The following is a 25,539-nucleotide window of genomic DNA, read 5'->3' on the forward strand; positions in this document are numbered from 1 at the left end:
AATTATTATTTATAATTACTGTTTTATTGTATTATTACGTCTGGCTGCTCATTCAGATCAAAGCAACAGCCAATTGCATATTCGGCTCTGCCGTGTTTGTCTTGATTTGACAGTTGAAGACTTTTTGATGATATAATATTTATGAAATAAGTGATCTATAGGAACTGCTTGAAAGAAATAAAGCCGACCTGTAATAAAGTATTTTTACACTAAGCAGAATTAAATAACATTCCATAATAATTAGCTGAGTTTTAAAAAGGTTTGCGTCATTTCAAAATGTCATTTCATTGTCTAGTTATTTGTACGATTATTCGTTTTATAATGTTCTATTTATTGGCACTTTGTCCTGCATATATGACACATCTTGATGTGTTATTGGTATCTGTAAATTTGTATGACGTAATCTGATAAAAAAATGTACATCTGAACAAATGTTGACAGCCACAGCACAAGAAAAACGCAATGCTGCCTAATTTAATTATCTTGTCATAGAGTTACATTTTCTTATTTCAGGACAAAAGTTTTTACGGCCACGTCTAATGGTCGGTGTTTTCCAAATACGAGTATTGAGAAGTTGGGAGTTTACTTGATAACCTAGAACGCAGCATGCAGCTGATTGGCAGGCGTTTTGCTTCAAGTGAACATCCCTCTCCTGTTACTTTTGGGATAAAACATTATAATAGTGAGCTGCCAGTGATGTGAACTATTGTATTTTCTAATGCCTTTAATGAAAACAAGCACTTTAATAGTTGTTTTTACGTTTAATAAAGTGAAACTCCATCCAGTCAAGCATGTACCGTGTTTCAAGCACACAAACACATGAACAGGCATAATAATATACATTTACAAATACGTTTTTTTCCCTCATTATATTATTAGTACAACAATCAGCTAAAACAATTATATCTCATCATCCACTATCCCATTTATAATAATGAAAGCAATTACACACTTAAAATCAGATATAAGGGCATTACACATCTTGCTATCAAATATATAAAATGAGGCAAACTCAAGTAACACAATTTAAAACTATTTTTTGAGAATAAACAACAACTAATGTATAGGGAAAGGGCTGGCGTGACAATCCCATGAAAATTCATTATTTGTGTGTATGTAAAGAGCTTAATAGGTTTACATTTGCTTAACATATATTATTATAACATAGGCAGATCTACAACGTGGCAGCACCGGTATTCACTTAAAGCTATACTGTAGTTATGCAGTAAAAGAAAAAACATGGATTTACCTCATGTTTTAAGGGAAAATACTTCTCATTAAAAAAAAATATATATCCTGGATCAAAATATGACTCAATAATTAAGTTGAGTGTGTTTAATGTATGAATTCTAGAAATGAGAGTTAATTTCCGTTAAAGATAAATAATAACAGAACAGAAAACTTTGAAACTGTATGTGTACAAATACATATTTTTAAAGACACCTGATAATAAATGTTCAGATCATTACTGGCAGTTGAGAACTGAGTTCATTTGTGAATGAAACATTAATGATATGGTGGTGTTTATGGCAGTGGGGACTCATTGTACACATCCACCCCAGGTTCCTCCTCAAACGTCACTTTGGCACCCTCTGCGTCCAGCTGCAACACCAACACGTTACAACTTTAGACTTTAGACAAACAACACGATACTGTGTGCCTTAGATTGTAGTGAATGTAACAGATACAGAGAGGTACTTACACATTTCATCTCCTTGACAGTGAAGAGCGTGCCGGTCATGACCATGCGCAGAGGGATGGTGAGGATGAGAACAAAAGGCAGCGCCAGAGATGCGGGACTCATCTTCACTATCCACAGGACTGCCAGGCACACAAGCTGGATCAGAGTGAAGAGATGCATCTTCAGTGTCTTCACCTGCACAAACAGACAGAGAGATGAGAGTGTTAGCGGGGGAACACAGAGCCAAAGTCTAACTTGAAAATATACAAAATGCTAATTTATGATAGGGTAATATACAGGGAGATTGTCATAGGCTAAAGAACACTGAAATACAAGGAAAAATAGGAATCCCTATACAATCCAATGTGACAGTCTTGTTCATGTAAGGGTTACTTAATGGGTCTACAGGGCACAAGTCCAGGGGTCCAAAGGGTCAGGGAGCACTGAGACTCAAAACCACCACAAAGAGATGTTCAAGGACCAGAAAAACATACAAAACGACCACCAAAAGACATGAAACAACCACAAAGATACTCAAAACAACGACAAAGATGTGAGGTGACTTTAAAGACCATAAAGGGCCACAAAGACATATAAGATAACCAATAAGAAACATGAAATGGCCTCAAGACACTCAAAACAACAACAAAGACGTGAGATGACCACAAACAGATGCAAATGACCACAAAGAAGCTCAGAACAACCACAAAGAGACACTAAACTCTTCTGTCTGTTTCACTCCTATGTAGGAGGGGTTGTGGGCCTTATACATGTCTGTCTGGGCTCATTGTCTCTGTCCATGGTCTCGTTATACTGTATTTGTCAAGTGAGGCCGCTACATGCAAAATATTAGAAACATGTTTTAGTATAAACCATAACCACAAACTACAGCCAAGATAGCCGTTGAATCAAGACAAACTGGCAACAAAAATGAAAAGAGCATTATTCATTAATTCATTATTAGTGAATATTTTACAATTTCTTCTGCTATTTTAATCTTTACATAAATATATTGTGCAAATATATGGAACTGGCACTGCATTTTCAGATTTTTTCAGTCTTAATATATGAATAATTACAGTGTATTTGAGGAGGCTGCGTACCTTGGTGGCATATGGGTCAGCGGGAAAGTATTTCTTTGGTGTAATCAGCAGAAGTATCCTGTCCCACATCTGGATTCCACTCAGAGAGGTGATACCCATGTAGAGGAAGATACCGAACAAGGCTGTCATAGGAATCATCTTCAGAAGAGGTTCCATGAAAATAGAAACACCTGGAAATCACAAAAGGTGAATCATTATTGAAGTAATTTGTTATGAGCCTGCTTTGTCTGCATGAACACTGTAGATGGCAGCACCTACCAACCATGATGGCCACAAGCATGCCACTTATCCTTTGCTCAACCACCTTCTCAATCTCTGGTTTCAGGCCCTTGGTCATGACAGTGAGAGCATTGGCGTGGGTGACGGATCGCACAGTGGCAGCACTCAGCCAGGGCATTCCAAAAATAGAGACGATGCCCCCCATGGTGACCAGGAGGAGGAGATCAAAATGAAAACCGGATCCTTTAACCATCTTCCTTTCAGGTTTGCTCACAATCAGCCTGGCAAACAAACACCAACAGGGTTTATTAACTTCACATTAAAGATGCAGTAAGTGATTCTGCACAAAGATTGTTGATTTGAACCCCCCCCCCCCCTTCAGAAGCTCCGTCCCCAAGATTGACAGATAACTACCGGCCGGCACATTGCCTGCCCCCAACTGTCACTGCCGGTTGCTGATTGGCTGAAATGGTGTTTTGTGGCTCGTGCACTCCTTTCTGTTTGTTTTCTATTTATACCGACAGGGCTGTGTATTTACATCAGGTTTTTTTCAGCGCACACAGAAAATAGAGCGCTAGGTGATCGTGAGGAGCTATTCACTGAATTTCACAAAAAGTGTATTGGATTAACATTTCTTACTATACCTTTAAATAATATTACAGACTCTAATGTCATTATTTATAGTGTCACTTACGTAGTAATCTGGGACTCCAGGAAGATGAGGATGAAGACGAGCATTGCTGGTACACAGCAGGCGCCCATCATCCAGATGGGGAAGGGCTTGTGCAGTCCCATGGGGTTGATGAACCAACCTCTGGCTTTTGGGTTGGTCACCTCAATGCCTTTTGGCACAACCAGTTTCTACAAGGGGACAGAATGATTTTCATTCAGCTTATTTATCACCATAAAAATCCCATAAAGACAAATCAACTTAAAAAACTTTCTTCTGCGTGAATAATTTTGATATTTTCCAACCGATGTGAAATGATTTTATAAAGTATTTTAATTAATTTATATAGAATGAGGAAAGTGTTAGTTGAGTCAGAACATAAAGAGCATTGTAACCAGGAATGTGAACATCCTTTTTATGTGCAGGAAGTGGGTTTACAAAGGTTTTAGACAGACATGCCAATAAACTATGAGTTTACATTAATAAGAACTGTCCCAACAATGTAGCTGATAGAACATCAGCATAAATATAACTTTTTTTGTCTATCGGTGTTTGCTTGCTCCATGAAAATCCTCCAACTAAATATGAATTACTTAAAGTTTGATTGACTGATTGATTGATTGATTGATTGATTGAGGAAAAAATAGATTTTCAAGTTCAGGTTTGTTTGTCATTTGTCATCAGTTCTAAACAATTACAGCTGAAATTATATTTTTTCTTCAGGACGAGTGTATTATAAACCTCAGTGCTAAAGGTCTGTTTGTTAAAATACAAATGCATTCAACTCAACAAAATTAGTAATTTAAGTCAGATCTTTTCAAATAAAAGACCAAGATATGACCATTCTTGATTTTAAATTACTCAAGCTCCCTGTTCTTAAATGTTCTCCCAACCATTAATCAACGACTGTCATAGAAAGCCATTTTAATAGAAATATGGCTATATTTTGTCAATTGCATACACTGTATACACACTGTATGAACATTTAAATATATTTTACAGAGACATTTCTCTATGAATCTAGATTGTTTTGATGTGAGTTTCCTATAGTGTTGGAGGTATCAGCTGACAGATGTCTGTCTTCTCTCTAATATAATAAAACTCGATGGCACTCAAAAAAATACATTCGAAAAACTCAACAGCAATGTCTCTCTCCAGAAATCATGACCCGGTTACTCAAGATAATCCACAGACCTGGTTGTGAGCAGTTACATGTAGGAACTATTTTCTATCTACCTACTTGATGTTGTTTTTAGAAAAAAGTATGAGCATTGTTCAAACTTATTTGACTTGACTTGACCCACCACAACACAATGCTTACCTGAGTGTAAGCATCCTCAATGCAGATATCCACAGCAATCATGAAGAAAATAGCAATGGGGACACCGAAATCTCCAATCAAACGACGGAGCTAGTGAGACACCAGGATACACCATGGTTAAAATCACAGAACCTACTTAGTCTTTTCAAAAGTACACAGTCACTGGACATAGAAAGTAGATCTTACCGGGCCGGGGAAGTAATGACCATTCTTGAAACTGCGAAGGAAGTACGCAATGAAGAAGCAACCAAACATGAGGCACATGGACAGCAGGGCAGTGTTGGGGTAAGCTCTTTCAATCTCCAGCTCCTTAACGGTTACGTTGCCATCAGGGTGGATCTCAATGTTCTCCTTGATAACTGGGTGGAAGGGGTTATCCAGTGATTTGTTCAGATGTTCGTAGTTCAGAATCAGAGGGTGGGTTTTGAAGATCTGAGCAACAGGAGATGAGGAAACAAAATATATGAGACAACACACGAGGCAATAACAGGGAAATGTTTTTTCTGTGATGTGAAATGGACAGAGATGATGAGGTGGGGAAAACCTTGATGAGCTTAAAAAAGGTCTCATAGATGAAGATGAGAGAGATGAGGATGGAGAAGATTTCCTGAGTGAAGCGGGAGATGAACCGGACCAGGAAGCTGCCTTCCACGGCCACGATGATGAACACGATCACTATCAGCCACATCCCCACCCAGATACGTCCCACAATGTACTCAATGCCCTGGGACTTGCAGAACTAGTATGGGGTGAAGACAAGAAAATAGATGCTAATGAAGAAAAGAAAAGAAAGTAACTAATAAAAGCTTTATTTCAGGGGGTTTCAACATCCGACAACTCATACGTACTTCGTGAAAAGCTTCCTCAAACACAAGCAGTGGTCCGGAGAAGCCAATGACAAGGACAGGCTGGGCGGCGATGAGACAGAAGATGACACCCTGGATGCTGGTGGAGATCATAAGCTCTGACACGCCCATCATTTTCTCTGTCTTGTCAGCTAGAGTCAGAATTATCAATAATATTAAAGGTCAATAAAATCAAATGAATTGAGCCTAAAAAATCAGACACATCTCTCTATCTGGATCTCTCTTTTACCCAAAAGCCCTCCAAAAGTGATGGCCGGGGAAAGGGCAGCGAAGTAGATGAAGATGACGGCAGCGAGGACCTGAGGGTTCAGAGCGTCTGTGTAGTCGCTGATGTAGTGGCGGTAACGGCGCTTCAGATCCTTCACCATCCCACCGAAAGGATAGCCTGTACGGGCCAGAGGGTCCTCTTGAGGCTTCTCTGGAGGTTTCTCAACTGGTCAAGCAAATCAAACTGACATTAATATCGATTACATTAAAGGTTGTTTTATGTTTTTTTTTATTTCTCCAGCAGAGGCTTCATTTGTCTGTCTCTGTCATGTACCAGAAGTTGATACACTTCTGGTACACTATATATCACTATCTTCTTGTTTTAGCAAAAACACCACCCTTATCTTTTTTAATGCCATATGCCACCTTTAAGGAATAAAGGGTTGAGACAAAAAAAAAAATCATTGCATTTCAGTTAAAGGGGTGAATTTGTGAACTGAAAATGTGTCGATCACTTTGTAAGTGTGAAGGAATAGTTTGACATTTTGGGAAATATACTGACCTATGACCCTGTCACCAAAGGCAAGACGGGTGTCGTTGGGACGGAGTCTGTCACGCAGCATCTTTTTCTGGAAATCAATAATTGGCTCAAGCATTCTCTTATCTTGGATCTCAGTGGGAGGGATCACAATGCTGCAATCCATGAAGTCAGCGATGGCGTTGGTCAGATCTTTGTCAGTCTGAGCCAAGAAGGCCTCCAGACAGAACACCTGTGAGAGCAGAACGCTTTTATTCACCTGCACCTAACAAAGTAGCCTACTTCTCATTGGTGTGTGAGCCCATTGCTGAAGCTACTTGCTGCTGAGCTATTATTTTCCTCTCTCAATACTGTCTCTTCTCTCTCACCCAGTCGGCCATCAGTGCACCCATTGCGCGACCACTTTCACTGTAGTCTATCCCGCTCTGGCTGGGGCCCACCAGTACAAAGACGAAGCGAACGGGGACAGGAGACTCCAGGGAGGAGTCCATCACCACAGAGTCACTCAGCCTCACAAAAGCCACCACTGGTTTCTGCAGGATGTCCAGGGCACCTATCAAAAACATCCTCTTTTAGCCAGATCTGCTCCAGAACCACACATGGAGACACATAACGGCATCTGAATTACATGAACATACCTGAGAGGACAATTGAGGCCTCCATGTTGTCAGAGGTGTCTCTCTGCAAGAAGAATGTTATGTTGATACATTAACATGATATTGATGATCACCCAAATGATAAAGGTGGATAAGACTGTATAAAATGAAAAGAAACTAAGTGTATACCTTCTTGGTTACAGAGAATGTCTGCATCTCAATGTCTCCAGTGTCAGTAACCACAGGTCCTTCAGACTGACTGGAAGGACAAATAAAATGAGAACGAAGTGCATGCTGGACATTTTTTTATGGCTGACATCTTGTAGAAAGAAATGGAGAAACAGTGGGTCAGGTGGGTTACCTGCGTCTCATGAGAAGAGCTCTCAGCAGGTCGTCCCGATCACTGGCGCGAATCTCATTCATGTCCAGCAGCTCATCAGCCACCTTCTCGGCCACAGCAGACAGACTGCTGGCATTCAGGTCGAGGATGACAGCACCTGAGTACATTTGAGTTGCTTTTAAGTGGTCATATATATCAAACTAGATAGATAGAAAGTTGTTTTCACAGCCTGTACACACCTAAGAACAAATAATCATAAAAACCATAGCCACAAGTAACACAATGCATTCACAAGAACATGAGTCCATTGTGTTTTGTTTGATTTTATCCTATTGTATGCACATATTTTCCGTTTCATCTAACGTTCCAAAGTCACCTGTGCTCATGGTCTTGCGGAGCTGGATCAGGCTCTTGAAGGTGAGATGGGAGACATGAGAGGGACCCCATATTCCGGAGGCGGGGTTAAAGTTCTCCTCGAAGCCCACCCAGCGGCCAGTCTCCTGCCAGGTGTTGCCCTGGAGCTCGTTCAGCTCCACATAGGCCTGTGGTAATGCAGTGTGGTTAGCTAATAAACACACCAGTGGATAATGTTATAAAAATAAACTTTTATATCTGATCAGTGAGAAGAATGTTGACTAACTTGAGCATCCCCTCTTGTGGTGGCATTGGTGTTCAGGTTCAGATAAACTGAAATAAAGAGCCAAAAAACAAGAAATATTCAGATCCTTTACTTAAGTAAAAGTAGCAAATTCACCACTAGAAGTAAAAGTCTTGCATTCAAAAACTTGCTTAAGTAATAATATGTATCAACAAAATGTACTTAAAGTATGAAAAGTAAAGGTATTCATTGCGCAGTGAAATGTTTCCTGTCAGTGTTTTCCTATTCTATCTGATGTTTCATGGAATGTAGATGTTTAAGGTTGTGCTAATTTTTACTCCTTTATATACTGTTTGGTAGTTTAATCTACAGCAATGCATCATATTCTATAAGATCATCAAATGTTTGTAGCGTCGCTGTCCTGTCAGAAAAACAGCCCTGTTTTTTCTTTGTGACGGTGCCTTTTCCAGCTGATCCAAGAGGTATTTAAGTAGTTTATTTAACCTAAGTAGGATAATTTTCTCAACACATAAAGGAACACTTTTAAACAGTCAACCTCAACACATCTGAAGATACATGGTTTTCACTGAACAGAAAGGGGATGAAAAACTGTCTGAATATAATCTGAAAGTCAAAATGTAGTGGAGTAAAAGGTATAAAGTAGCATACAATGAAAATAATCAAGAAAAGTACAAGAAATACTGAGTTTTATTCCACCACTGCAGAAAATGATCACCAACAGCTGAATGGCCTGTGAGGGGAACCTACCCTCTGAATTGCTGGGGATGACGATGGCCTCCACAGGTGCCTCATCCTCCTCTTCCTCTTCCTGCCTCCCCGCCTCCAGGTCATAGAGTGGAGTCCTTGGGTTGGGAGAAACAGAAACATCAATGAAGACTTGGGCATGAGCGCTTCTCAACAACACCTCCTAATGTCTCACCTGTGAAGTTCAACTCAGCCCTGACTGGGAGAGGAAATTTAGAATATATTTTTGGAAAATGCACTTCTATAATTGCGTCTGTAAGTTAAAGTCAAAACTTTGAAACCTGTACTTGTGATTAGCAAATAGCTTAAAATTCATCCAAGTAAGGGTCTCAGTTTAGGCTGACCAAGTTCTCTATAACTGTGAAATTCTATTAGTGCTATTCAGCCCTTTGCCACAAGAGGGCAAGATTGCTCAACATATTTCTCATCATTGACTGCTGGTTTTTATGACCTGAGTTAAGACTCATGCATATTTACCACGAGCTGGATTAAAAATACCACTTCCCTTCGAGGATTGGCTGAGCCTCACCTCACCGCCTTGGCCCCTCATTCATGTCAACATCCAAGATTTAAATATGTCTGTAAAACTTGAATTTTTCTGAAATAAACAAACTAAAAAGCAAACTCAGCCATTTTCCATAATTGAAGGTAGCTATACACTGATTTTATTGTAATTTTGGTAAATACTTAATATCTCTATAGTTATCAGATGGATTGAATGCTTGCAAGTATGGGAATATGACCTGAGTTCAGCATGACCCTCACCTTAGGCCTGTATCAATTAAAGTATTTTTTGGCCACTTGGGGGCAGTGCAAGCAAGCGGTTGTCATTACATTATTTATTTATTTAATGTTTATTTGGCAGGGACAAATGCATAGAACATTGCTTTATAAAGAATACAAAGTAGATGCCATGCATACATGGCTTATAGCCATGACTAATTTACACCCTCTGTCCCCATTATCACCAGGTTGAGTCCATCTCAAGGTTGTATAGGAAATGGAAACAGCGTTGGAGGCAGTGCCCTGCTCATTCCTATGAGATTTGCTCAGTGGCGCATGAGACTAAAAAAGTTAAACTGCCACGTGTAAAAATACCCGGATGATCGGCGCTGCTTCCCCACTATGGGGCCCATAGAGCAGGTGCAGTAGAGACTTCTGCGGCTACTTCAGGTTTAGTGCTCCGCTAACTTGAATGAGGAAAAAAGGATTTAATGTGGCTCTTCTAGACTTTCCAAATGTTATTGGACAGAATTGATCAAATTCTGATAGTGAAACTAGTCCGGTTAAGTAGGAAAAGCTTTTAAAAGGGCTTGAGCAAACACATATGTATTTCGACCAAAATTTGGTCAAAACTTTGGATTCAAAGTTATAAGGAACCCTACTGGATAGCTACAGAATGCTATAAAAAAACATAAGGCCTATATATATATATATATATATATATATATATATATATATATATATAAACAAACAACATTAATTGATATTTCAGGAATGTCTTGATCATTAATGGCTCTTTTCAGTTCATGTCACAGAATCTCAAATGATTTGAGGATTGAGCTTAACCATTCTGAAACTTTTCTTATTCTTATTCTTTATTTATAAAGGACAACACATAGTAATCAACATTTCTGTAAATGTGCCAGTGTTAGCCAGCCGGCTAATTTTCAACTGTAGTCCTTTTGGCCAGATGATTTTAGACCAGAGCAGCAGGAAAGAGCAAGACATTAGTACAGGTTAAATTATACAGACAGAAGTCAACAAGACACCACACAGAGAGCTAGAGCATCAGAGAAGCTATCTCTGTTTGCCATGCCGAGCCACAAGAAGCAGCAAAGCATCAGCATATCTAAACATCAAACAGCATTCACATTCAGTACAAGATATTATGCAAGTATCCAAACACGGCCAAGCAACATCGGCCACAAGCCATCTTATAACACCGTTCAACCATGCAAAACAGTAACAAGCCATAACGAAAAGATAAAATAAGCTACATCACTCGTGAGTGATGCATTAATATTTTCTTATGTCTAAGACATTTTGTAGTTCATATTTCATTGGGTTTAGGGGCATTTTCGTAGAACATCTCCCAACTTCTATTAAGTATCAGATGACTGATTTTTCATACATTTGAGTGCTTTCTTTACCATACTGAAAACTGAAAGCACGTGGGCATGAGGGATGGTTCACATCAACTTATGAAGAGATGAGTGTCAGTTTTGTACAGAACAAGATACAACTAACCACTAACTACAATTTAACTCATAGATGGGAACTTGTAATAGCTTTTTTAGACATTATGAAGGGTTTCACATAGCCTACTATTTCCTATATGGATTTTTAATATTAAGATTATTTAATCAACATGCCAATTTGGTGAAACAATTATTTGAGTGTTATTAGTTTACATAGAGTGTATTTGTCTATTTTAGTGACTTTGATGAAGATCAGACTACATTTTTTGGATAAATCGTGCATAAAAAGGTAATTATAAAGAGTTCACTTTCTTTTTCTCAGCATTATGTTCAGGAGCTAGTCTGCTGTTTAGTTCTGGGCAGGAAGTGTAAAGTGGGTTTATCACACCTTTTTCACGTAAAAAAGAAAGAAATCAAAACATTAAAGTTATGGCCCATAAAAACCAACACAATGAGCCGAAAGAGGCTGAAATGCTCCGTAGAGCTGGGAGGAACTGATTCTCTGCGGGTTCATCACTACATACGACCCCTTTCACATTACACAAAGTCAAGTGTTACAACTATTGATCAGAGCAACTTAACAGCTATACCAAGTTAACCCTATTTATAATCACTTGATTGGAGGGACTAGTTTGGGAGGTCCACATATTGGGAGCACTGCCTGACAGGCTCAGTTCAGGGCAAGCAAGGCCCATTACCATTGTTTTATCAGAAACATGATGCAGAATTACAGTGTACATCTACAATACATGTACATATAAAGTACTGCTGAAAACAAGACAAAGAACTCACAGTCTCACTGGAGAGGGAAAGGCTGAGTCATTGTCTTCATAGGACATGTCACTGCCCTGGACAAAAGAAAAGTTAAAGCAGAATCAAAAGAAGACAGTTGAATGGAAATTGAACGATAAAGGGAAAATATGTATTGCTGCTAAGATGTATTGGTCACACTCCACGGTCTCTCCATCCTGACCAAATTTCCAACATCCAGTGTGATGTTACAATGTATCTTGTAGCAACTGTATTGCTAAGTGTTGTACTGAATAATAATGTTACACTGTAAGGTGTTCAGGGGAAAAAGACTAACCTCCAAACAGAAATTGTTTTCCATTGATGTTTTTCAGATGTCTTTGAACTCTCAGGCACTTTTAATGCATTCCCTAAGACAGAGGGAAAAGAACCGGAACATAAAAAGTCAAGTTTGAGATACAATTAGAAATACCCACTGACTCAATGGGAACTATAAATATTAAATCTTCAACTTTTTACTGGTGGTTTGTGACTTGTGGGTTCTGACATGCTTTTATTGTAAACAGGTGCAACTACAAGCATCCAAAGCCCATCATTTGCAATAAATATATATCATATTCTTGCAGCAATCATAGCAAAATCCCCATTATCTTGTTGTCAATTTGGCAGGGTGTTTATGATAGATTGGGGAGATTCTTAGCCAATACCAATAAGGCCTGCTTTGAGCCTTTTTAAAGTGGCTTTGATTAGGATACCGCCATCTACCACCAAACAGCTGCTCTGAGTCTGCCTGCACTGCCACGGCTCAGGACAGATTTCAATGGTTGGTCAACCATTGAAGACGTACAGAGCCTTATCTTTGGGTTACACCCTTTTTCCACCAGATACCTCTGTTCTCTTCAGTAACAGTACAGTGAACAACTTGAAATACAGCTGTACTGTACCAGCAAGTTATACAAAACTGTTACATTTATACAGGAATACTCAAAAATATTTTAACATTGTAGCTTTTAGCAGATGGCTTTTCAATTTCACAAACAAGTGAACAAGCCTGGCTTTTTTTTTTATTTGCAAAATTGCAATTGAAAATATTTCTTAGCAGATGGCTTTAGAGGTCATGTGACTTCACATTCACTTTACACATGCACAAAATTTGGATAGTAATGCTTCAAAGAATAGCATACACAGATATGGGCTGCTGCACATTAAAAAGACATTTAGTGGTAACAATTCTTCCCCCTTAAATACTGAGAATAAATGGATATTGTAACACAGCCAAAATAAGTAATATTTTGGTAATATTTACAACACATTATGAAAACCAAAGATGATAATCCCACTAGACCTTGACCTCAAATGAGTTAAAAATGCTTGAATTGTCGTTACAGAAAATGTGCACAGCAGAAAATGTTTTCAAAGATTAATATTATTTATTTACCTAAAATATAATTAAAGCTCGAGAATTTTTTTAAATTTCAACCGCCTGGCAACGACATGAGGGGATTGAACATGCTCTTCTGCTATCAGGGTACATTCAGATATATCTATCCTATCCAACCTCTACCCTCTAGTCCAGTAGTGCCACAAAGTGTGTCTGACCCCCGGCCCAGAGGGGGCCACACCCTTACCTGTATGCAGGTACTGCTACCTGGTCTCCAGCACTGGACACGGGACGATCAGCGTAGACGAGCCCGGTGATAAAGTGAGCCAAGACAAACGAAAAAGATGAGTACAGACAGAGAACGAGAGGAGCGGGAACACCCATATGAAACTACGTAGACACTAAGAAGCGCTGTACCCCACTCTGGTTGCTGAGCAACCTGGCGGCGGGGTGGGGGAGATAAGGCCTGTGTGACAGACAAACAGCGCTATCGGCCAGGGACACCTTGACACAGGGATATCCCAACCCTAGTTTGCTCGCTCCTCCCTCTCAGCATGAACCGAGGTCCGAGGCTGGACAGAGGAACCTGTTTGGACCAGCAGGCCTGACCTCTTCCTGTCTGAGGGACACACAGGGGGAAAAGAGGGGAAAAAGGGGGGCAACATACAGTATCAGGAGGACAGCATCTTAGTACGTCATCTTGTTTACAGACTGGGGATTCCCTCATGATAAAGGGGGGGTAGTTCCTCTGCTTGTGAATATCTTGAGGAAAGTCATGAGATAAACACATTAAACCCAACTTGTTTCATTACAGCCCTCGAGCAAACTTGGTTTGTACATGGCAGCGACAGGGTAAGACATCTTCTGCAGCTGACTGGAGGTGGATGCTGGTGGTCCAACCCAGTCTGATGGCAGACGCTGACACAAGGATGCAGCGCAGACTGGTGAAAGAGGAAAACATCACACACAGATTATTACAAGAACAAGAAAAAAGAACCTAAAACTAAAGAAAACCTAAATCTGTAAAACCACTATTGTCTGTGATGACAGTTTCTGCAAGGGTGCTGCAAGAATGGAAAAATCGTTAATTGGACTAATGACAATTCAATTCAATCCGATTCAAAACACTTTTATTCGTCCCTCAAAGTGACAATTCAATTACTGCTTCTGGAATAACCTTCTTTATATCTGTTTTACATAATAGGTTATGTTAAATGTGTTAACTTAAAGCAGTCACAGAGGACATGTGTGGGTGAAAGATTATCATATATGCCTTTTTGAGGACTTGTTATTAGGCTGCGCAAGAGATCTTCATGCTTGCCAATAATTTATGACCTGAGGTTAACAACACCTTGGAATTGGAGGATGTGAACCTGTAAAAAAAATTTTAATAAAATAAATAAGGTTAGGGTCACTAGAACAGTTCTAAAACATTGTCAATATTTTCTGGTCTTCTCTAAAGGAGTTTAATTGGCATAGGCAGTGGAGGTGCTGCTGAGCCTTTTGCATCAGATAACATCAATCTGTCATCACACAAATTAGTGAAATTAAGCAGCATACACAAGAGTCCAGTACCTTAAACTGGAGGTTCCCAACAGTTTTAGCTGGTTTAAAATGAAGCAATGTTTACTTGTAAGGCCTCATCACAGGTTATCACCTTAGTCTGGACACAAGCAATTTATTGTTCCTTCTCAGACTTAGAAGGAGTCAGATGGCTGAGAGGACTACTCTATATTTCTGAATAGTCTTTCATGCTTCTAGGTTGTAGAAAGTTATTTTGTGTGAAGGGTTTTTTTTGTACATGGAGAACAAAACGCTGTTCAGTGGTTGAACCAGACTGACAACTGAAAGGGCAGAAAAAGAGATCCCTCTGAGCAACAATTGAATAAGAAGTCCTTGGTAAAATAAACTGGACGCTTAGCATCAAAATATGTGCAGATTTAAATAGGAACAGGTTCCTGTTTAAGTGGCAAATGCACAATAATGCAGCCTATAACAAGCTGGAATTAACAGGCAATGTGTTGCTTTAGAAAAAAACTGTTCTTTAAACTTAGAAATAGAAAATTAGTCTAGGGTAAGCTCTATTGGAATATCAGCTGAACATACTATGGACTGACAAATCACAGTTTAAACCTCTTTAATCTAACTATGGACTAGACTGCAGAGGGCTCAAAGGAAAATAGGCAAACTAAATTTCAGAGCCCAATTGCACCGGCCAGTTACGCTTTTCTGGACAAGAAAACAAATTCAAAATCCAAGTTCCAACTAGAGCTGTAACAATTCAATATTTTGCCGTACAATTATTTTTCTCAGAAATAATTGCGATTAACGATATAATTGTCTCTTTCAGTCAAATTCTTTTTTTTTTCTTCAAACAATTAAAGATTGAATTTTGAATGAATCCCAGGATACATCTTTTTTTTTTTTTTTTTTTTTCTTCTATGTCATCGACTTTATCTCTGGCAGATATTACTTTTATTGTGAGCCCCAACTTCATTTCCATCTCAATTTCCATCTATTCCATCTTGTCATTGAACCTCAAATGAATGTGATTTGAGTCTCGCTTGGCCAGAGAATGAGCCTCAGTCACAAGTTTGACGTTGAGGAATTCATACTCAAAAAGAAAAGGTAACGCTTGATTTCACAAGTCCTGAAACTAATAGGGAACACAAGAATGAATTGATAGTTAACGTTGTTTGTTAGGGATGTTTCCTGTATTAGGTAATTATGGGAAAAATGCAGACAGTGTTGTCCCTTAAAAGAGAGAGTCATCCCCGCCCAAAATTGACCTGCAGTGAACTGTTCTCACCCATCGATATGCTGTGTCAGGTAATGTGAAATTTGTGCAAATTGTAGTTCAACTTTATTGTCATGTGTGTTGGAAACACAATAACATGCTTGTGCTCTGGCTCTCTCTGCCACAGACTAGGGACACACACTACAGACCTACACAATAACACAACAAGTGAGATGCGTATGGGTACAGGAGCTGTTCAGCAGACTGCCTGCCTGTGTAAAGAAATTTACTGTGATTTGATCCTCCGGTAAGGTTTTTTTTTGTAAGATGGAAGTAGAGTTGGTGCAGTTTAATACAACAGAAACAGAAGGGCAAACAATGCTATGGATTTTTTTTTACACCGCAACAGGTAATTTGTGAGATTGTGAGCGTGGGTAAATAGCATATTGCACACAGGAAGAAACTCACTGAATATATATTTAAACAATAAAAAAACAAGTCTACAGCCACAAAGAGTGGGCCCCCAGCTAAAGACACTGTGGCTCAGGCCTGTTATCACCAGTCTCTGGAAGCTATCTGCTGTGCCCATGTGTCTCAACACACAGCATATACAGACACTCCCTTTCCTCATAAGGAGATTTTCATCCAGACAGCATTATTATTATTTGTGGAGTTTTGTTTAATGCAAAGCATACTATAGCAAATTGGGATACAAAGACAGTTGGAAATCTTGCTTTACGCAGCGCAAGATTTGAAATTTGTATAAAATAGACAATTTAATGTGTAGGGTTCCTTTTAACAATCCAGTATAAAAGAATAAAACAAAAAATCTATAACATAAGCGTCAAGGCATGTGGGGGAAATGTGATTTGGATTTTGAACTTACTTTTTAAGAGAGAAGGATGTGAGGGAAACCTACTGTCAGTGGCTGAAATACATCATGCCAGCTAGTGTTTGTAGATGATTATGATACTTCGGAGGGGTCAAATATAAAATCCCAGTCGACCAACAAAACATCAATTTATGTGGCTACAGTTTGTATAAAAAGCATGCACTCATTCATTGCAAGGTTTATTGTCTTACAACGTTGGATCAAAGTAGATTTGATGTGGCTTAAAGAGATAGATTTCTAAAAAAGTGATCTAAAATAATTTCAAATACAAAATACAGTTTTGCAGAAGTAGACTCACGTAATGAGTTAAATGTAAAAGATTTGTGGGTGTATATAAATACACCTGTATCTGTAAGGTCCAACTTCAATACTTTTTAGGCACTGTACATTTTTAAACCTCTAAATGGCGGACTAACTGGGGCAGCACAGATGGGCTCTATCAGCATTAGAACAAGCAGGCTGCTCGGAGTTATCACTGAGAGCCAGAGGCAGCACCAAAGACCCACCTAGTCACAGTGTAACACACTAAACTACACAACCTGACATCCACTACCAAGTAGTACATACAGTGTGGGCCATAATGACTTCACTAAATTAAAGAGTAAATTGAAACCAGTATTACAATTATTCAAGTCAGAATACTATTTAAGGCTTATAGACTTTTCAGTGCTTCTCATTTCCTATATTCCTAAATCAAAGGTTTGTGCTCAATGGTCACCGAATATTCAATTCAATTTTCAATTCAATTTTATTTATAGTATCAAATCATAACAAAAGTTATCTCGAGACACTTTACAGATAGAGTAGGTCTAGACCACACTCTATAAATTCCAAAAGCCCAACAATTACAGTAATTCCCTCAAGAGCAAGCATTAGCAGTGGCTATTGCGACAGTGGCAAGAAAAAACTCCCTTTTAGGAAGAAACCTCGGCAGACCCAGACTCTTGGTAGGCGGTGTCTGACGGGCCGGTTGGGGGCGTGATGAACAGTGGTGATAACAGTCACATTAGAAGTCACATTGACTTTGAAGGTTATCGTGGAAGTTCATGTCATAGCAGGGCACATCGTGTCATACTGAGTATTGCAGTCTCCTATACCGATCCTGACTACTCTGTGCGTATGAACATCACAGCAGGGCGTGGCGGGATGTAACGTGGCGCTGCAGAGCACGGGGAGGCTGCGGATGCAGCAGGGCGCAGCAGGATGCAGCCGGGAAATGCAGAGAATCGCAGAGCATAGCTCTGCGAAGAAGAAACATAAGGACTCCGGGGAGTAAACTCCCCAGAGCTAGATTAGTAACAAGCATTTCTGGGACAGGATGCATACAAAAGTAACAAGTAGAGATGAGAGAGCAGCTCAGTGTGTCTTAGGGAGGAACAGCCTCCCCGGCAGTCTAGAATTGTAATAGCATAACTTAAGAGAGGCAGGTTAAAGAGAGGTGCCTGGTCGGGCTAGAACTCCCCCAACCGGTCGGGCTGTACTGGACCGCCTCCCTCTACTCTCGCTCGATTATTAATTATACAGTATAGAAAAAAAAAAACTGATGACTACGAGGAGAAGCAGTGGGCCGGGTTAGGTGGACGCTTCAACTCCTCGTCCCTAACTATAAGCTTTATCAAAGAGGAGGGTTTTCAGTTTACTCCTAAATGTGGTAACGGTGTCTGCCTCTCGAACCCCGACTGGGAGCTGGTTCCACAATACTGGAGCCTGATAGCTGAAGGCCCTGGCCCCCAGTCTACTTCCAGAGACTCTAGGAACCATAAGTAGCCCCGCATTCTGGGAGCGCAGTGCTCTAGTGGGACAATAAGGTACTATGAGCTCTTCTAAGTATGATGGTGCTTGACCATTTAGAGCTTTGTAAGTCAGGAGGAGGATTTTAAATTCAATCCTATATTTCACTGGAAGCCAATGCAGAGAAGCTAATACAGGAGAAATATGATCTCTTCTCTTAGTTCTCGTCAGAACACGTGCTGCAGCATTCTGGATCAGTTGGAGAGTCTTAATGGACTTATTTGGGCAACCTGATAATAAGGAATTGCAGTAATCTAGTCTAGAAGTAACGAATGCATGGACTAGTTTTTCAGCATCGTTTGAGACAGGATATTCCTAATTTTGGCAATGTTACGAAGATGGAAAAAGGCTATTCTTGAGGTTTGTTTTAAGTGGGCGTTGAAGGATATATCCTGATCAAAAATAACTCCTAGATTTCTGACAGTAGTGCTGGAGGCCAGGGTAATACCATCCAGAGTAACTATATCTTTCGAAAACGGTTCGGCGGTGCGTTGGTCCTATCACAATAACTTCAGTTTTGTCTGAGTTTAACATCAGGAAATTGTGGGTCATCCAGGATTTTATATCCTCAATACACGTTTGAAGTCTTGCTAACTGACCACTTTCATCTGGCTTAATTGACAGATATAATTGGGTATCGTCTGCGTAACAGTGATAGTTAATCGAGTGTTTCCTAATAATATTACCTAGAGGAAGCATATATAAGGAAAATAGAATTGGTCCAAGCACTGAGCCTTGAGGAACGCCATGGCTAACTTTAGCGTGCTTGGAGGGTTTATCATTAACATTAACAAACTGGGATCGTTCAGAGAAATAGGACTTAAACCAGCTTAGTGCGATTCCTTTAATGCCAACTAAGTGTTCCAGTCTCTGTAACAGGATAGTATGGTCAATAGTGTCAAATGCAGCACTAAGATCTAGTAGAACAAGAATGGAGACAAGTCCTTTGTCTGCAGCAGTTAGAAGGTCGTTAGTAATTTTCACCAGTGCCGTCTCTGTGCTATGATTCTTTCTAAATCCTGATTGAAAATCATCAAATAGACTGTTGCTATGTAGAAAATCACATAACTGATTAGCAACCACCTTCTCAAGGATCTTGGATAGAAAGGGAAGGTTTGATATAGGTCTATAGTTTGCTAAGACCTCAGGATCTAGGGTGGGTTTTTTTCAGAAGAGGTTTTATCACAGCAATTTTAAATGACTGTGGTACATAACCTGTTAGTAAGGACATGTTGATCATATCTAATAATGAAGTGTTTACCACGGGTAACGCTTCTTTGAGTAGCCTCGTTGGGATGGGGTCTAAGAGACAGGTAGACGGGCTTAGCTGAGGATATCTTTAACATTAATTGTTGAAGGTCTATAGGATAAAAGCAGTCCAAGTATATGTCGGGAGTCGCCGTTCTTTCTAGCGGTCCTGCATTTAAAGATGAACTGTTAGAAGTTAAGGGCAAAAGGTGTTGAATTTTATCTCTAATTGTTATAATTTTATCATTAAAGAAGCTCATGAAGTCATCACTACTCAGAGCTAGAGGAATAGATGGCTCAGTAGAGCTGTGGCTATCTGTCAGCCTGGCTACAGTGCTGAAAAGAAACCTTGGGTTGTTCTTGTTTTCTTCTATTAATGATGAGTAATAGTCTGATCTGGCCTTTCTTAGGGCCTTCCTATAGGTTTTCAGACTGTCTTGCCATTCCAAACGGGATTCCTCCACTTTGGTGGAGCGCCACTTACTTTCGATGTTTCGTGAGATTTGTTTTAATTTGCGAGTTTGGGAGTTATACCAAGGAGCTAATTTCCTTTGCTTTATCGTCTTCTTTTTGAGAGGAGCGACAGAGTCTAAGGTCGTCCGTAGGCATGTCGTAGCACCGTCTACAAAGAATATCCATCTAAAAACAATATTACACAACATTAATTTAACAATGTTCTCAGTTGAGGTTATATTTACCGTGTTGGCTAATTTACAACGTTAGTGTTTGTAGCATGTAACCTGAATGTGAGGTCTGAGTTGCATGTAATTAACTTTACAAAACTACAAAGTAAATAAAATATTCTCATTATTAAGTGTATTAAAAAAACTAAATGTGTGCCAGGAAGTTATTATGTGAACACCCTCCAGGGTTGTAGCAGTTTTTCAGACAGCTGCATACTTACAGTATGTCTTCATTTGAATTCAAATGTATTTGACATCAGTCTGACGGGAACTTTTCTTTGAGCTAGGGGATGCCAGATGCCAAATACTTAAGGTGGCAGTCTTTGTTGACTTTGGCGCCCCTTAGTGTAACCAATGTGGCAGGAACTGCATGACTAAATGATTTGTCTTTTGCTCTGCGTGATAATCAGGATGATCTAATTTTCCATAAAACCAAATCATGATTTTCATGAACTGCAACCCTTGTCCATCCGGTTTTGTTTTGTAACTTATGTCCAATTTAACAAATCAGAAGAATGTCAGAAATGCCACTTCTTTGTGGGTGCAGAGAGGAACTTGAGCATAAAAATAAGACTGTTGTTTATGTTCATTGTTTGATTCAAACAACTGTTGCTATGCAGGCCACGAACATAACAAAGAGAAACCTGTTCAACTTGTGCTCCAACATAATTGGCAGGTGCTGGCCAACATTATCGAGAGACTCGTTACTCAAACGCCTCCCAAATGAGCAGCTCTATGTTAATGCTGCGTTCATGCCACCTGGGAATAACAGGGACCGCCTCCGTGGTTATGTTGTTTTTCCGACTGCCAGCATTCACAGTCGGGATGCGTGTTCTTCTTCTTCTGTTATATTGGCGTTTGGCATAACAACTTGTTGCATGACTGCCACCAACGGTTGGCCGTAGCCGAGAGCATCAGGTGTGTGAAAACATGGAGGCCACAATAACAAAAGATTTGATGCAGTTTTCTTATACGAGCATCCAAACAGCACACGGACAGGTGTTTCTGTGTTATCTGCAGGACAACCAACGGGAAAGGACACGGATAAGGTGTTTGTTTTTATACATGGAGCGATTTATGAATAATTTGAAACATGTTATGTCTGTGTACGTTTCTTGGCAGAGGCATTTGTCCACAATAAACAGTTTATGGTCATTGAAATATGTTCAGTGAACCAGTCGCCTACATCAAACGTCAGTTGTCAACAACGCGTCACCAACTGGGAAACTCGGTTAGCAAAATCCAGCCTGAGTTTCCCACAGAAGTGACGTGAATGGTGACGTTTTCACTTGGAAAAATGTTTTTCCAATGTCTATGAACGCAGCATATGGCTGCACATCATCACCACAGCCAGTTCGAAATTCTTAGATAATAGATGTGCGTTGTTTAAAACTGTACATGAAGAGAAGGCTAAATGTAGCGCACTTACAAGAGATTCTTGTATAGTAACTCTTGGTCTGTACGTAATTAACATAGGTTTGAAAATGATGACATCATGAAAAAGTGACAAACTGTACTTAGAGAACCATTATTTATTGAAAGTTTTGAAATCAGAGTGAACAATGCAAGATGATTTGTGGAAAATGAGCTTGACATCAATTGAGTGGGAGCTGACAGACCAGTGGATGGTGGTCTACAGAAGCACTTCTGATGATCGCACTAGTACCTGACCAGTTTAAATTACAGAAAAAGATTAAAGGTTCCGCAGTGCCTGGAGACCAACTCAAGTTCTTTTGCCAGTGCCTTTTGAGGAGCACTAAGCTAACATACATGTTTTTGGTGGCAGAGGTGCTTATCATAAAAAATTCCAATTTGATATGTATAAATTTAATTTAGCATTCACTCATTATATAACATTGCTTCACTATTCACAGCCTTTACAGTAATGAGTGTTTTAATTAGTTAATAGAAAAAATGCTTCAGTAAAAGATTATTCCGCATAGAGCAATGCATGACGCAGAGGCAGAAACCTTTTAGGCAGTCTGCCTTTAAAAAAATTAATAAAAAAGTTATACGTGCGACTACTTTGCATGGTACTTGCATTCAATGAAATTGGTAATTGTATGTGAGATCAGTAAACAAATGATGTAAAAAATAGGCAGTTAGAGAATACCAGGCAATGGAGGCTATAAAAAAAAAAAAAAAAGAAGTAAAGTGGAATCCCTTGATAATTTCGGTGACATCTTCTCCCCATCTCAGCTCCTATAATAAGGAACCTCCAGGAATGAATTCATCATACTATAACCCTTTAACCGTTAAGGGAGTTTAGGCTACAGTAATCATTAACAGCCCGGAGAACCACAATGAGAACTAAGAGGGGGAGTCAGACGTTTGGCGAACTGCATCAAAGACGGCAGCTAGTGGTCATAGTGCATCTCTGTTGGCAGTAAACAGTTGCACTGGCCTGTCTTGATGCTGCAGGACTGAGGGAAGGTTTACATAATGACGCATGGTGCACGGCTTTTGGTGATCTTCCCCACCGGTTTGCCATCATGGGCCTGCTGGATTGCATTCAAGACCTGTGGCAGAAAAAGAAAAATATAAACTCAGAGTGTTATTGTTTTGAGTTACCAGCGGTAAAGGACGCTTCCAGATCCTTTACTTAAGGAAAAATACTAATACCACACTGTAAAAACACTATTGTTACAAGTAAACGTCCTGCATGGAGGACAGACATATTATCAGCTAAATTAAGTTAGTATTAAAAGTATTCAGCAGAGTGGCCAGGTTAACACAGTTGGTAGAGCAGGCGCACATATGTAGACGGTGTTTACTGTCTTGGGTCAAAGGCTGAGGAACCGTCTCCCTCTGGGATTCAGGTCAGGTCAGAGTGTTTTAGGTCACAGCTGAAGCTCTTTTTTATAAATGTTTGTTACTTGAGTCATGTGCTCTATTATGGAGTAGTGATCCCTGAATTGTTCCTGTTTTTATTGTGCTTTTTTTCCCCTCCTGTTGTAATATGTGTTTTGTACTAAAAAAAAAAAAAATCATTTAATCTTTTTGTAAAGAAAAGATTAAATGTAATCAAATGCTATATATAATGCTATATAAATAAAACTTCATTTACATATGTCATTAGATTATGATTACTCATGCACTAATGACAAAGCAGGGTTTTAGTGGTGTACTTAGTTGAGGTGGAGCTCATTTATATCCATTTTGAATATTGACTGCAATTAATGATACATTTCACTATGGATTAATCTGTGATTATTGTCATTAAAAATTGATTGATTCATTTGTAAAAATTTAAGAAAATAGCCACAATTACTGAGAGCCCAAAAAGTCACAACTTCACGGTTTGTTTTGTTCAAAACTAAAAGCAAATACTTAAACAATTATCAAAATATTTGGAAATGTGCACACAAAAAAACTTTTATAAGCTTCATATGTTTTGCATATAATAAGTGTATAATAAGAGTAACTAAAGCTGTCAATTACATTTAGTTAATACCCAAAGTACCAGTACCTCAAATTTGTTGTCAAGTACAGTAGCTACTTGAGGAAATGTACTTACCGGTAGTAAAATTTCACCAGGATGATTTACATTTTATGGGCCGGTTAAACCGGTGTGTTGTTGTTGCTATGATGTACTCACGTCATCCTCATATGGAAACCCGCCCGTCTCAGTCTTGGAGAAGATCAGCTGACCGTTGATTTCAATCTCAAAGCTGCCTTCAAAATAAAATAAAAACAAGACTTCACCCGTCAATCATGCTTTCTAGAATGATCTTTGCCTTGAATAGCACGGTCCTTTACATTAACGATACAGATCAAGACACAAATAAATCGTTGGTCACAGTTCAATTATAATGCTAAACAAGTTAGCAACACTTACTTTGTCTTCCCGTGAAGCCTGACACATCCGCATCAGGAAACTCAGCCTTGACAACCCGGGCGAGCTCCTGATAGCGGCTTTCGTAACCTCATCTACCACTACAAGGAGAAACATACATGTATTTTAAAAGCAGAATACTTGCCGTTTGTCCTACTAACATTGGCTAACGTTACTACTGCTGCCCAGTCACCAAGCTAAGATAGCTGTGAGCTAGCTAGCTAGCTAATGCTGCTAAGTTCATCTGTAGTGACAATGTCTAGCTACGTCTTTAAAGTAGGATTCAGGGCACGAACCCTGATACAAACAGACGCAGGTTAGCTAAAAACTTTCATGAAATAAAAATTAGTATAACAAAAAATGTGCATACCAGTATTCGACTTTAATTGTTACCACACCCATTGTAGCTGCTGTATTTTTTTGTTCCTCCGGTCTGGCTAGCGGATATGCGAGAGCGAGACTATTTATTCCTGCACTGGCAGCTGTAAGAGCTGCTTTTGTAACACCGAGTCGGGCAGCGGGGCGGGGTTTAAACTGGGAGACATCCTCTGGGAGCATGGAGTGGGAGACATCCGTCAACACAGCTGAAATCATAGTCATACCAACCGTCTCTGGTCATTCCAACCGGAAAGTAATGCAATTTTATTTACAGTACATGGCTGAAATGTAATGTTAGCTAGCTAAGGACGTCTGTAGGCTACTACTACAATTTTGTCCTAGAGTATTTCCATTTAATGCAACACTTCTCCCTACAAAATATTGTAGGCTACTTTTTACATTCACGTTTCAGACGTTTTTTTTTAACCTTAAACATGTGATCCAGTGTCCTTTGGCTTGTGATAATTTCTCATTCATCATCTTACAACCCTTCATTTCACCTTATGACACTTTGGAGGGCCCAACACTTAAATGGTAACCATGCAATGGACTACTTGTCATGGTCCTGGGTTTTTGGTTAGTCCGTTTATTCATTTTGCAAAGTCACTCTCCTCACATGTCATGTCTTGTTTTAAATATTTTCTCGCCTCTGTGATTGTGCTCCGCCCTGATGTGTTTCACCTCATATCTTATAATACATTCATGATCAGCCCACATGTCTCCTTTCCCTCCCACCCTC

At 39.4% G+C, this 25,539-nt stretch overlaps 2 protein-coding genes across 2 annotated transcripts; both read right to left on the reverse strand.

Moving 5' to 3' along the window:
* Positions 1-741: 741 nt before the first annotated feature.
* Positions 742-13,633, reverse strand: slc4a1a (solute carrier family 4 member 1a (Diego blood group)). Its single transcript, XM_028599071.1, has 21 exons — positions 13,484-13,633; positions 12,193-12,265; positions 11,898-11,953; positions 8,908-9,002; positions 8,182-8,228; positions 7,918-8,083; positions 7,563-7,698; positions 7,391-7,460; positions 7,244-7,286; positions 6,974-7,158; positions 6,630-6,837; positions 6,090-6,293; positions 5,843-5,991; positions 5,539-5,733; positions 5,181-5,426; positions 4,995-5,084; positions 3,698-3,864; positions 3,043-3,284; positions 2,785-2,954; positions 1,703-1,876; positions 742-1,602 (listed from the first exon to the last, which is right to left on the reverse strand). Exons 2-21 carry the CDS (start codon positions 12,214-12,216, stop codon positions 1,525-1,527), a joined length of 2,745 nt encoding a protein of 914 aa, XP_028454872.1. The 5' UTR covers positions 12,217-12,265; positions 13,484-13,633; the 3' UTR covers positions 742-1,524.
* An 8,466-nt stretch (positions 13,634-22,099) lies between these two features.
* On the reverse strand, positions 22,100-24,931 carry selenow2a (selenoprotein W, 2a). Its single transcript, XM_028599935.1, has 4 exons — positions 24,793-24,931; positions 24,426-24,523; positions 24,186-24,262; positions 22,100-23,106 (listed from the first exon to the last, which is right to left on the reverse strand). Exons 1-4 carry the CDS (start codon positions 24,822-24,824, stop codon positions 23,023-23,025), a joined length of 291 nt encoding a protein of 96 aa, XP_028455736.1. The 5' UTR covers positions 24,825-24,931; the 3' UTR covers positions 22,100-23,022.
* Positions 24,932-25,539: the final 608 nt, after the last annotated feature.

The sequence above is a fragment of the Perca flavescens genome, chromosome 15 (assembly GCF_004354835.1).
Source record: "Perca flavescens isolate YP-PL-M2 chromosome 15, PFLA_1.0, whole genome shotgun sequence".
Taxonomy (NCBI): Eukaryota; Metazoa; Chordata; class Actinopteri; order Perciformes; family Percidae; genus Perca; species Perca flavescens.

Bases quoted from the DNA above. Each gene is read 5' to 3' on its own strand.
- slc4a1a (XM_028599071.1), bottom strand. From the start codon at position 12,216: ATGGAAAACAATTTCTGTTTGGAG. The intron at 9,003-11,897 runs GTGAGTTCTTTG...TCCCAACCCAAG, and splicing joins TTTCCCTCTCCAGTGAGACT to GACTCCACTCTATGACCTGG. The intron at 7,287-7,390 runs GTATACACTTAG...TTCTTCTTGCAG, and splicing joins CATTCTCTGTAACCAAGAAG to AGAGACACCTCTGACAACAT.